Raw genomic sequence first — 13,709 nt, 5'->3', positions numbered from 1 at the left:
ATGAGTGGAACCAGACGTGGAATTCCATACGCAACCATTACTGTGAAATGTCTTCAAAAAATTAAACTGGGAGAAGCCCCAGCTAGCCTATTACCAAACCTATATTCCTCCAGCTTTAGAAGAGGGGAAATGACTTCTGACAAGCACCAGAGGTGACTCAGACATGACTTAAGCCACCTCAATGGCATCCCAGCTATTTCTAGTGGTACTGAGCTGGCATCTCCATCCAGATGGTGGCATGGCAAGCCAGTAAGGTGCTCCAGTCATGGAAAGCACAACACATGCAAAATGATTCCTGCAGCTGCCCTGCTGTGAATGTACTGCTTTTTATGCTTCGAATAGTGAATTTTAAAAGACGTAAAACCACGAAGCACAGAGCAAACAGCATCTACTTAAGTAGGTCATTTTATCATGGCAGGGTTCTGCCATTTTACCACCAACTCATTTGCAAGACAGACACACATATTTCAAACCACATATATTTACATCCGTAAAGGACCTATATATAAAGGAGTATAATCATGGAAGCACTCCCAGCAGAGCACAATTCAGGAAGACAAGCAGGAAGCAAAGTCATATTTCACACTGCCCACGTGATCTTCACAGACAGGTATGGCACTGTCAGGAAAGTCCTCTTGCTGCAGGCTGAATGTGCTGCATGTTGCATATTCCATTACAAAAACACAGCCACGTTATTTCATTAGAGAAGTGACAAGTTCAATCCTTACCAAGTTTTCTTGGTTCCTGGCTGCTATTTTCTGATCATCTTCTCCCCCATTTTTCATGTATTTGACCTCTTCCACTGGTTTGATCCTATACTCATCTGAGCACCAAGAAAAAAAAAAAAAAGAAAAAAAAAAAGGTTTTGAACCAGTGTAGCTCGACAAGCAGGAAAAAAAGAAAAACCCCAAACCAGAACAGCTGACTAGAGAAGGCCCTCAACCAGAAAAGTAACTAAAACCCATATGTCTGTAGCTTGAAATGGGACTGCTACCAAGTATGTTTTTGGCTGAAGCTTCAGTCTGGCCTCCAGAAATGGGTGTGCAGCTCTCCTGCCTGGCCCTGTAAAGAGTGGATACAGGGTATGTGAGAGGACACGCTCTTTCCAGTTTGCCTCATTTTTCTGTATAGACCACCTGAATATAAGAAAGCTCTTGGCTTCTGCAACAGATTTTCATTGGCAGTGGGCAAGCAAGCAATATACGTAGCTATGATGCAGAGGCTGCTCCTGTATGTTCTTTGCATTAAAAATAAGATTAAAATAGAAATCAAGCAATGCTGCAAAAGGCAAATTAAAATTTAAGTTACAATCTAGGAAAAAAAAAATAAAACCCAAAAACCAAAACCACAGAACACTGCATTTTTTTCCATTATTCTTCCTGCGCTGTTTCAATGGAGCTAAAATTGAAATAAAACCCCATGACAGACAGCATGTTCTCAGACAACTCCCTCCCCCATGCCGCACCACAACCATTTTTCCTACACATGAAAGTCACCCCAGAGAGATCCTACATGAAAACAAGGAAAAAGAGAAGTAAGAATCCTGCTTTGCCCTTCCTACTCTATTGGCTACGTGCTTCAGCTTTTCAAAGACTGAATTCCCAGCTCCAGTGCCAGTCCTGCAATGTCCTGTGGATGCTAACAGCATCACTCAGAGCTGAATAACAGGCTTTTCTTTACTTGGACACAACATTCACCAACCCCCATGGATTATGGGAAATGCAATTCTCTGTGCCTGAGACATTCAGCAGCAAGCTTCCCAAAAATAAAGCAGTCACTTTTCATCACAGTTCTGGGACAAGCTGAATAAACCATGTCAACTAGCAAGTGTTACTTCAGGGAAACCTGCCTTCTCACTGGGAGAACACAGAAATAATCAGGCCAAAGTTTGCACATGCTTCGGTAAGCACTGGTAACATCAGTCTTTTGATAGAAAGTGCCTTACTAACTTACATTCACCTATTATATAGCATGGGTTCGGGCATTAGAAATCTCCACCTCTATCTCCAAAGGGATATAAATTTGCCAAAATCTAAAGCTGACAATCTGCCTTAAAAGCTGAGCGGCAAGCTCTTAGGGATGAGGCACATGAAGAAAGCAATAGGCTGAATGAGCAGCAAGCATACTTTAATGCCTGAATAAATGATTAATGGACCAGAGTGCCAGGCAGCAAGCAACTCCATCAAACCCAGGTGTTGTGAGCAAGCACTGCACGTACCAACAGCAAAGAAGCACAGCAAGGGCCTGCAGGGGGTGACCATCAATCTGAGCTCAGGAATGGGAGCAAGGAGAGAGGACTGGGCCATGATCAACTGCTGCATCACACACAGAGATGGACAGAATATTTTCCTTAAAATATCGAGCATAGATATAACACACTGGCACTGTTTTCTCACACTGAGTAGTCACTTAATGGAGGTATGAATAAATAGAAATGAATCCATGTTCAAAGGGGAAAAAACCAAACAGCTAACTAATTAAACTGTCACCAAAAGAAAAAGGAGGACATGCAGATGATTACAAGCCCTATGACTTCCAAGGCACGGACAAGGACTGCTGGAAACATCCACATGCAGAACTATCCGAAATACTGCGGAAAAAAAACCCACATCTCTGATTAACATCTATGGACACTGAGCTAAGTCGCTTAAATGCTCACAACTACCCGAATCCCTGCTGAAATGCTGACATTTACACATGCAACACTCTTGGCACCTGACGAGAAACACTAACTTGTGTTTGCAACTCCCTCTGGCATTTACAGAGGCTTCATCCTTCATGTTCATGTGGAACTTCCTTAATTTTCTGGATCGAGCTAAGCTGTAACACTTTTACGAGCTCCTCACAAATCTCTTCAAGCAGGGATTTGACATGGGAAATGCAGAACAAGCCCTGAAAGCAATGGGATGAGTCAGTGTTGAACCCTTTCCCAGCCATTTATGCTGACTGTAAGGAGTCTTTTAGCAACCAAAGGGTGTCAGGCCAGGGGAGAATGTGGTACCCAGCAGCCTGGTTAGCTAGGACACTGCCAGTGGGGGAAACAGAGAATGAGTCTGATACATAACACCACATAGAGGACTATATCCATTATTTCATACATACTAAATGTAACAATTAAATTCAATTAAGTATTTCACACAGACAGGCCGTGCACTATATCGATCATGTTACTACTGTGAGGGCATGGCTATGTACAGGCTTTTTTGACCAGCTGATGGTAACATCTATCCTCTGTACATAAGATATATGTAAGATGTCCAGAAGTGTGTTCGGAAGTCAAGAATCCTGTGATATTTATGAGATTGTTCTTGCTCTGAAGTTACTGTCAGGATAGAAGCAAATAAATGCAGAAGAACAGATGTTTAAGTGACAGACAGACCCAGAAGTACATCACTGGGGGATGGACATTAATGGCTTTAAAATAATATGAAGGTTACATTAAAGATGGGTTGGAGAAATGGGTCTTTGATGCATTCCCTACAGGTAACACCTCTGATATTAGCTAAAACTGCTCACCAGGTTTTGCTTGATCAGGTAGGGGTGCATCTGCTATTGATGCACATTGGTGTGAACGATCAGAAACCCATCCAGAGAAATCCTGAAGTGCTAATCAGATCCTTCCTGACTTCAATCAAATCTGACAGTCAACAAGATACTGAAAGCAGTATGAAGCTCAGGATAAAGGAAATGACACACAATCCTGTGTGTATGTACCTTGCTCCATCTTGACAATCAGCTGTACCTTTTTCTTGTTCCTAAAATACAGTTTTACACCAAAATGGACAGAAGTGAAACACCTTCATGCTCCTTGTGCAAAATTAAATGTCAAGTAGTGAATATGGTCAAAATTTTAGGACACCAGCCCTCAGAGCGTGGTCTACATACAAAGAGCAATAAACCTGCATGCTTCTCTCGTACATACTAGTAAATATATATCTAAAACAAAAAAGGAAACTACTATCTTCCAGAATATGGCTTTATTATATAAAAACGAGAGGAGCTGCAACTCGAATGGGAGAGGAATGTGCTTACAAAGCTGCCACAACAAATTCAGCACTGAAGCAAAGCAGTCTCATAAAATAATATGAATGAACCACAGATTAAAACCAGAAATATTATCAAGCGTAACATCCACCATAAAAACTGTCACATGATACAAACCAGAAAGCAGCTCCATCCCTAACACAAAGCTCCTCGGAAGGGTGATGAAAGAAGGGTTTTGAAGTTGAATACGATGCAAAAATTCTCAGTAGGCAAATCTATGAATGAAGATCTCCATCTGGAAGCAGATAGTTCTGCACAAACATGTCACCCAGTTGCCATGGAAATGTGACAAAGAAAAACAGCACCCATTAATAACAATTTCAGTGATAAATGAGCATATCAACTTATAATATTGAAACAATTACGCGAGGGGGAAGAAGGGAGGGGAAAAAAAATCCTTTTGACTGTACCTATGAGAAACAGTTCCCTGGTACTTCCAGATATTGCTGCAAGTGCCAATACCACAGCAACAGATGAGATGCTATTTCTGGTTTTGTTTGTACCTAATAAATAAGCACCACAAGAGGACCAAGCCCAAGCACGAGGCCTTGACCAGCAAGACTTATGGAGAAACCTCCTGTCGACCAAAAGATCCTCAGGTCCACCAGTGCCATGGTAATCCACCATCCTGCTGACCATGCTGCCTGCACCAATACAAAGCAAATGAAAAACAGCTTTGGAAAGTGTGCCAACCAAGTTTGCTCAAAGGTCTCTCAGAAAATGTTCATCCAGGTATCTGAAATGAAGTTAGTTGCACCTGAACTCAACATGCCACAAGCCTGAAGGGCTTCTGTCTTCCTACACCACCCTAAGCTGGCCTTGAGGAATGTGCCTACCACAGAAGACATTGTGACTGCTAGGATTGATTTCTGGGGGGGCAGAAGGGGACCAAGACAAACTAACAGAAAGTCAGACCTGGAAGGACCCAGCCCTGAAGGCAGGCAGGACAGCAGCAGCTCTTTGAAAGCTTTTTTTGAGCAGTTCCTTCTACAGTCCTGTATCAGATCTAATGCTTCTGGGAACAGCAGCTCCCTCAAGAGTGATGCCTGCTTGAAATTGAAATGGGAAATTTTAGCAAATTCCCTTCTGCTTCACCAGACTACCTATTTCCAGGCCCAGCTCACGGCAGCTTGCAGCACCATTCTTGCTGGGCTGATGGGTTTGACAGAAGCACAGTTCCATTAACTTGAGCAGACTTTATCTTGACTTTCTGGTCCTGTTAAAGCACAAAAAAACCCCAAAACCTCACATACCTCATCCTTCGTTATAGCACAGCCACTAGTTTCCAGTGATGCAAACAACTTGCAGCTCTTGCTCCTTTTGGTATCCCTGTCCTCTGGCACATAACAGCACGGACTGACCCGTGCCTGGGGGAGGACACAGTGTTCTGCCAGCTGCAACGCTAGTGCTGAGTGAGTGCCTTGGTGTATGGATCTTGGGTTTTGCTTTTATCCCCTGAGCTAACAGGGACAGCTGATTATGAAGCTGAAATTCAACTCCCTTGTTTGGGAGTTTGGGCCAGTTTTCAAATCCAATACACTTGTGCATAACTAAGCAAACAAAACACAGTTAAGATGTGCATGCGTAACTGTCTTTCAGCTTTGCAATTTTGGCGTAGTTTAAATGTAAAACTTAAATATATAAATGCTTTCATGTAATTCATTTGTAAGTTGGAGCTAGACGCATGCTTGTTCTAAGGAAACCATTTCTCAGGTGGAAGAGATTATAACTATGGTGCTCTGCAGGAAGGATACTCAGTAAATGTAATTATCTAGCCCACTAAAAAGATCAAATTGAGAAATGAAACAGGAGGAAACAAGCAGCAGAAAGATATTAAAGACACAGACAGCAGGAAAACAAAGGATGGCTGCCTTGAGAAATACTGCTATTCATGCGAGATCATCAGGCAGGTTTTTGGGTACAGGCTGCAACTTTCTGTTAGGGTTATGGTTGCATCCGCAAACCACAGTGCTGGTGTAGCAAAGGAATGACCCACGGAAGGTCTTGGCACAACCCACAGGAGCTGAGAATTCAGCAGTTCTCTTACAGGTGGGAACTCCAATCAGTTCTCACATGTAAGCCCCCAGAGTGTATTTGGAGGCAAAGCAAATGTTGTGACCCAGCCCTAAAGAAAACTGCACCACTCAAACTGCAACTAGAAGATTAAGGAGCAGAGAAAGGGAGAGAAAAAAAAAGACAAGCAAGGAGCTAACCTTGGAATGCAACAAACCACAACACAAGAAGGGCTAAAACCTATTCTGAACTACAGCCCATATGTACAGAGCACATGGAAACCCCCAAGCCAGTCAGTAGGTTTTCCAGAGCACCTTTCTTTGCTGGCAGCTTTCAAAGCCCTTTGTGAACACTGAGCAAAATCACTCCAAAATCCCGATAGGTGGGCACAGGTGAGAACCACAGCCTTGGTGATGAAACAACTCAGAGGCAGTTCAGCAACAGGGAAACACAACTGGGTAACATCTGTACGCCTTACACAAGGAAGCTTCCTAGTCAGCAGTAATCCAACGATGAGCCGCTAGCCTTGCAAACTTGTAGTCATGGCCCTTACAGCCCTTCCAGTACCTCAACTGCTGAAGACACCAACTTAGAAAATACGGCACAGGTTTCCAGATGCAAAAGATCCAAAAGTTAATTGAATTATTTTATTTGCAGGCCATCTGAAGAGCGAGAAATTAACCTGTAGCAAAGATCAATATTTTATCGTGGTTATGATGTTCCCAGTTAATTTCCTGTCTCTGAAAGACGTCCACTTCCCTCAGCAGCATCCACGTTGTGAGGCTTCATCTAAAACCCCAAAGCAAACACCTGCCACCCACGTGGCACCAAAGCCACGGTACAGCATCCAACAGGTGGTGACAATGAATGGGACACCCTAAGGAACATAACCAGGCAAGACTTGAAGTACTGGTCCTGTTTGCCGCCCTGCTGTCTGCTTTCTTGCATTGAAACTGAAGGTGCTGCATGCAAGCAGTGCATGAACACGCACATGTATGATATGCTGGAAGTGCAGAGGATTGGGTGGAACAGCAAAGAAAACTATTTAAAAAGCTAAGGGTTTTTCATGCCCTCTTCCTGCTCATATTGTTACATTTATTTAAAAGTGTGGGAAAAGGCAGTTTTTAAATAACAGCTAAAAAAACCCAACGAAGTGTGCTTAGAACACTTACACTAGGCAAGCACCTTCAGCCTAAAACTATCCCAAGATCCTCCAAATTCCTGCAACTAGAAATTCAATACAGTACATTCAAAGGGGTAAAATCATAGAATACAGAATTCAGTGCAGAAAACATGTCTAAAATCACGATGCCCTACTGTTAACCTAGCATTGCCAGGCAGGGCGTGCCTATAGCCACCCACGTAAGTTTTATATGCCAGCTGCTCACCAAGCAGAAACTTGAACATTTCCCATTTTATGGTGCAAGTTCAGTACTGAGATGCCTCAGAACAGGACACTATGTTGGGTTACATGATTTATTCAAAATACCCATGAGGGTTCAGTGCATTGGAGAAGCAACCAATGGAAAAACATCTCCTCCTTCAGCACACAGATGTGGTCTAAGCACATAAGGCAACTCAAGATTTCAATAGCTTTTAAGAAACCAGTTTCACAGCAGTTAAGCTGTGAACGTTTCTTGGGCTGTGTATGCTAGGGTATGCAAATATTTATCTAGTATCTTTATTTATTTACCAGTTATTTCTGGTAGTGGATATTCCTATGATAAAATTAAGGTCTGAAATTGCTTACATGTTACTGCAGCTTCACCAAGGCTGAGGCTTACCTGGTGAACTGGAGAAGTTTTGCTCAGATTGGGGTTCTCCTGGCCAGTGTTCATTCTTTAATACTTTTCTTCTAAGCTAAGAATTCCAACACTTGAGAAAACGACAAAAGAAAGGCTGCTAGAACTGAAAGCACAGTGGCATTTTACCACCATTCTGACTCATTTCTACTTACAGGTAGGTAATGAACACTGAGGATTTTTACCTTCCAAAGATAGAGTATAAAAACGTCTGTAACATAAAACAACTTCCTTCTGCACCAGGGCTGCCAGAAAATACATCTCAGTCTCTTCCGAATGAATATCAGAGGTGGATGCACGTCCCTATTTATAGTACACTAATGCAATTGTGAAATGCATACACTGTACACTCTGCTTGCATTAAACTTCGGCTTTCATGGAGCTAGGCAGCTTGTGAGATGGGTCATTTCCAAGAATAAAGATGCATTAACTCCATCCACATATCAGCTACTTGCAGAGACTCAGGGTGTTCCTGGGGCTTCTCATCCACCACTGTATTTCTCTTTTGAGTGCTGTGACACCAGTGTGCAGATTGCAAGAGATGAAAGCTTGCATTAGATTACAAAGTGAGGAAGTTACAACCTGTCTGTGACCCATCCCTCCCCCCAAAATGACAATAACAACTGCTCCTCCACCTTTTGTTCTGCTTCTCTCTTGACACAGTAAATCCCTGCCAAAGGTGCTCAGTGTGGTTACGTGTGGGCCATGCCAATGGCAGTGGTACTCAGATATCTGCTCAGAAACACAAGCGTGGCTGAAAAGCAGAAAAGAAATAGTAACAGCACCAGACAGAACGCCACATACACCCCATTTTCCCTTATTGCTCCATCTTTGCTTCCCACCAGGAGAAGCCATGATGAAGAAGGGGAAGGCTTTATCTGGCAGCTAGGCTACTCGATTGATATCCCAAAAGGGCCACAAAGCAGCAGTGCCAAACCACAACCTGCTCATACTGTGCTGCTCCCCAAGTGGGAAAGAGACGTGCTCTGCTTCTGCACATCTCCTGGCTGACCTGAACTGAGCACACACTCACTGGTGGATGACAGCAGTTCCGTGTTGTCTTCTCCTTGCTTTCTACTTTGCCTTGAAAGCTTTGATAGATGCCATGGTATGAAAGAGGCGCACTTGCTTTGTGCAATATGAAGACAGACATGAGGTGTGGCATGGCTTCATACAGACAGGTAATTGCCAGTCCTTGGATTCCACCTAAGCAGAAGGTGTTAACCACCGTGTGTGCAGCCTTGCATGTGGGACAGGCTCCTGAACTCATCCCAAAGAGGAACCACCCCACCATCACTAACCTTGGGCTGCACAGGGTCTGCTGCATCTGACTGAGAAATGCCTTAAACCACCACTGGAGACTTCAACAAAGTGATGTGCAACCTTCCAACACAGCACAACCAAGTAATCTTCCAACAGCCACTATGCCGTCACTTCCCAGACAGCTCTCATTTCTTCTCTCTGTACTTGCTGGAGTGGGATGAAAAACTTGTTTTGCTTCTAACCACGAAGCACACCCAAAGCCCAGAGCTTCTTCCTCACATTGCAACAGCAGTGCCTATGGTTACAAAAGAGCTATGAAGACGAGCCTCCTCCATGCACAAACAGTAAAAACACCAAGTCAGAATTCACAGGGAAAATGCTTTCTTCACACACACACACTTACTGCTAATACATCTGACATAACTATCAATTAACCTGACTTATCTCTGGACCTCGACCGTCTGGGAGAGGGAGACATAGTCATGGATGCCATGACGTCTTCTCTCTATTGCTGCATCACACTCCTTATACACCATCCTAATTCCCACTATGCAAACCCGATGCACATGAGATGACCTATACACACACCTACCTAAACCCCCCGCCCAGTAACTCCCTAATCTACAGGCCATAACTCAGATATTCCAGAACACGCTATCTACTCAGAACTACTGTATGTACTCATTAATCCTTACATAGACAACTCAGTACCCCAACACAAATCTCTGATGGCACAGTATGGTTTTGTTTTGATTTTTGGTTAATACAGATAAACCACCTTGTCGCTTCCTTATGGGAATAAAAGAGTGAATTATTGACTTGCTACAGGTGTTGTCCTAGTTACACAAACACAACATGAAACCAGATAACCAGGATGATATCATGTTTCCCATCGAAAGTTTATGTTATTTTTCTTTCTCACTTCCTGAAACAGTTATGCTTAACACTGGCCCATGTTTACCTAGATAAGAAGGCAGACTGTCACCAAATCAGGTTAGAACAGTGTGGAATGAAGATATTTAAGCAATAAATATAATTTCATTTAAAACGACACTGCATCTCACCATGTACTTGGGATCTCTTCTCCCACCACAACTCCTTCAAAAGTAATGAGAAAGTGAAGAAAAAGCATCCGGTATAATTATGGAAGATGCTCACGTATCTGAATGTAGTTCAGCTCTATACAGCAACACACTCATCTGCCTGTCTCAGTCTTTTAAGTCTTCAAGCAAGCTCTGCTTTACAACACGAGCTGCTTAAATCAGGCCCAATGTGGAAACAACCCTGCCAGAGCTCAGCTGAATTTAAGCAATGGAAACCTCCTTCTTTGAAAGGCAGAGTGCCACTAGGTGCTCCTAAAACAAGGAAGGCCTGATGCTGCAGAAGCGTGTCAGGACAGACAAACTGGAACAATTAATAGCAGAGCACTAATCAGCTGATGAAGAAGGTCAATAAAATAAAAGCTGACAGGCAGAGAGAGCTCTGGGTTTGTGGGAAGCCTTGTGCAGCAAGACTTCCTGCTCACAGCATGTGTCCATGGCTCAAATAACAGAAGCTTTGTTCCTTAAGCTGCTTCTTTCTAGACAGTTTCAGTTCACTAAGGATGGCCACGAGGAAAGACAGCTTGGCCACAAAGAAGAAATTCTCGTTCCCAACTTCAGCTCTTTTTTCTGACAGCTGAAGGAAGAAAAGAGCCAGCACTGACTGAAAACACTTCTGATACATTCTTCTAACTTCAAATCTTATTCTAAAAGCTTCCCAACTTCAGAGCTTCAAACGTGCAGGAGACTCTGTGAAGAACTCCATGCACAACAGCTAGATGAAGGAAGGCAGGCTTGGGGAGCTGACCTCTCGTTAATGAAGGACATATGAGCAGTCTGCTGCTATTCTGAAGTGCCCTGAGCAACATTATGATCTTGAGGTTTTGAGAAGGATTATGCTTCTTGGTTTGTCAATCAAGGAAAAAGCCTTCAAAACAAGAAAGATACCAACATGGATTAGACAGGGTAGGTGCAAGGATGGAGACAGACAAAGCAGCAGTTAGCAGGAGTCAGTCTAAGCCATAAATACATGGGTGGAAAGACAAACTTGTGATGAGTTTCAAAACGCAGAGTCTTCGGGTTCAGTCCAGCTAGGGCAGCTACCAAGCAGCATGTTGCTGCTCACCTGGTGCTGCACATCCATTGCCATCAGACAGGACAGGTCAACACCTGCCATACTCAAAACAGTGACCTTCCTGCTTCAATTTTGCATGATAGTATTTTAAAAGGGGTTGGGAGTGAGCATCCATGCAGAAGAAAACAGCTGAAGAAAAAAGGAAGTGAGGAAGAGCAGAGCAGACACACAGTATGCCGGCCTGTGAGCAATGTGGAATAAGTTTTTGTGGTTCATTACAAATCTCCATGCCATCCATCCCTAAAACAGGGGTGGGACAGCAGTACAAATCAGCTCATGAAGCAATTGGATATTATGCTCATTGTTTTTTCAATGTAATTATCATACCTCGAGGCTAAAGATTTCCTTTTCTTCCAATGTCCTCATTGTTACAAGACAAATTTGTTTAAACACTATTGTGTTTTGCATTCAACTTTGCTTAGACTAGTTTAGCAAATGGAGCTGCTGTTAATAACAGAAATCCTATCTGGCAATTGCAGCCCTGATATTACCAACCTGCCAAGAGATTCTTACCTGCTATGTCTAGTCCTGCATTTGCAAAGCACTGGAGAGCTCCTCATAAACATCTGGACTGGACTTAAATTAGTGAGCACATTCTAAATAGCTTTTTTTCCCCCAAACAAATCATATTACACAAAAATTAGATCAGTATCCTGATCCCCAAATGAACATCCCATGATTTTTTTAAAAAGGACTAAATACAATTAATCTACAAGAGATGTTACATTATTACAACATACCCTGTAGTCAACAATGCTCAAGGCTCTATCATGACATTTTGTTCTTCACTGATATTTATGTTATTACAGATCTTATGTATCACCCTGGAAATCAGCTTTGAAGTGAAATGATGAATAAATGAAAATTTATTGTTACTATCCTTATTGGAGGGATTTTAAAGTCATTAGAGACCAACAAGGCATAATAATCACATTATATTCAATCTTCTCTAGAACATCTCTTTTCATAGGCCTGCTAACTCAATTATTTAAATATACATCACAGTAAATGGCAGGGTGCCTTCTTCAGTTTGGGATAAGACAGAAAGTTAAATGTTTTGTTTATAGTTAAGCAGAACTTGTTAGAGAATTCACAGGTACCCTGCTGAGCTTCCTAGTTTTCATCACGAGGGTGAACTCCTGGCTCAGAGTCTCTGATGAAGAGCAGAGTTGCAAACTGCACTGCACCACTGAACATTTTGGTGTCATCTGTGTTCAATGAGAACTCACTAGTGAGGGAAAAAATATCCAGACACTCCATACCTGCAAATTCTCTTTGTCTTCTACAGAAGAAATCAAGAAAGCTTTGGAAATGTTAAGTGGTTTTCTAGACAGGCTATCTGCTGAGGGCTTGGAGGGAAGGCTACAAAAGAAATACAGGGCTCGCAGCAACAAAAAGAGAGAGTAAAGCTGCACTCAATGGTGCTAGTAAGTATTACATGGCTTCTCTGTCTGTTTCTGCCCCAGAAAGGAAGAGAGAAAAGTACTGAAGGACTGGGAATGTGTTCAGAGCAAAGAAAGCCAAAACTGGCAATGAGATAATGATGCTCTTCTGGCAACATCTACAGTGTGAAAAGAGAAATGTTATCCAAGGCACAGAGGGCAAAGAATTGCACAGGAGTTACTGATGTCCCTTCCACCCCTCCTTTCTCATAAAGTCCTGTACCATGACTTAAGAGTTCACCCTGAAAGAGAAGCTTGGAGACATCACCACGTACGCAGTTCTGAAACCACCTCAACACCTTCTTCACTTTGGGCAATAAAGGGTGTTTCTTGTTTCCACTACACGTACAGCGATCCTCTTCCACAGCAAGAATGCACCTGTAACTATAACCAGTCAGGTCTTCTCTCCTCCTCCCAGCAAACACCCTCATTCTAGCTACAGCTCTCTTCCATCAGTTACAAGCTGGAATCTAATCACCCCAGGCTATGACTAAACTCTTCCTTCTCTGCCCTCTGAAACTTTCACCATTATTCAACCTTGGACAGCAAAGATGGCACAGAGCAGCCATGTGCTCTGCATCACTGCAGGCTGGCACCAACAGTTCTTACTGCCCAAATGGAAAACCTCTGCAATAGCAGTAGCAGTGATGAGGATCATACTCAGTCCTCAGCAGGTCGCCAGGCAAACTGGGGAGCAACAGTTACAGTGGTGGAGCAAAGTGGGAAACCTCCTGAGCACCAGAGGAAAAAGAGTTCACAGAAGATCATAGGAATGTCTGCCTTGTCAGTGCCCTCATTTGTGGAAAAAGACAGTATGTATGAAGGGTGATGGTCTTTCAGCTTTACAGTTCATGCTGTCAACGGTGCATTACAAACATCCTTAAGTGGGGGGAAAAAAAAGCAAAAACAACCCAGCAGCCTAAGACAAAGGTAAGAGCAAAACTGCCTAGAGCCAAATAAAGTATTTTCA

The 13,709-nt window shown here is 42.9% G+C and overlaps 1 protein-coding gene across 6 annotated transcripts in view; it reads right to left on the bottom strand.

The window, feature by feature from the left end:
• The window catches only part of C11H1orf21 (chromosome 11 C1orf21 homolog), a 70,005-nt gene that overhangs the window by 24,309 nt on the left and 31,987 nt on the right, over positions 1-13,709 (bottom strand). For 5 of the 6 annotated variants that reach the window (XM_015869834.3, XM_085511207.1, XM_085511203.1 and 2 more), the window contains one exon: positions 729-823. In XM_015869834.3, the coding sequence (XP_015725320.1) occupies positions 729-823 (95 nt within the window). Of the gene's footprint in view, positions 1-728; positions 824-5,297; positions 5,467-13,709 lie in introns of those variants that run through there. The other variant, XM_085511206.1, reaches the window with a different exon arrangement.

The sequence above is a fragment of the Coturnix japonica genome, chromosome 11 (genome assembly GCF_054131305.1).
Source record: "Coturnix japonica strain WE chromosome 11, WE-NBRP24, whole genome shotgun sequence".
Lineage (NCBI taxonomy): Eukaryota > Metazoa > Chordata > Aves > Galliformes > Phasianidae > Coturnix > Coturnix japonica.
The sequence above is the reverse complement of the archived record's forward strand: the minus strand, read 5'-3'. Positions and strand labels throughout refer to the sequence as shown.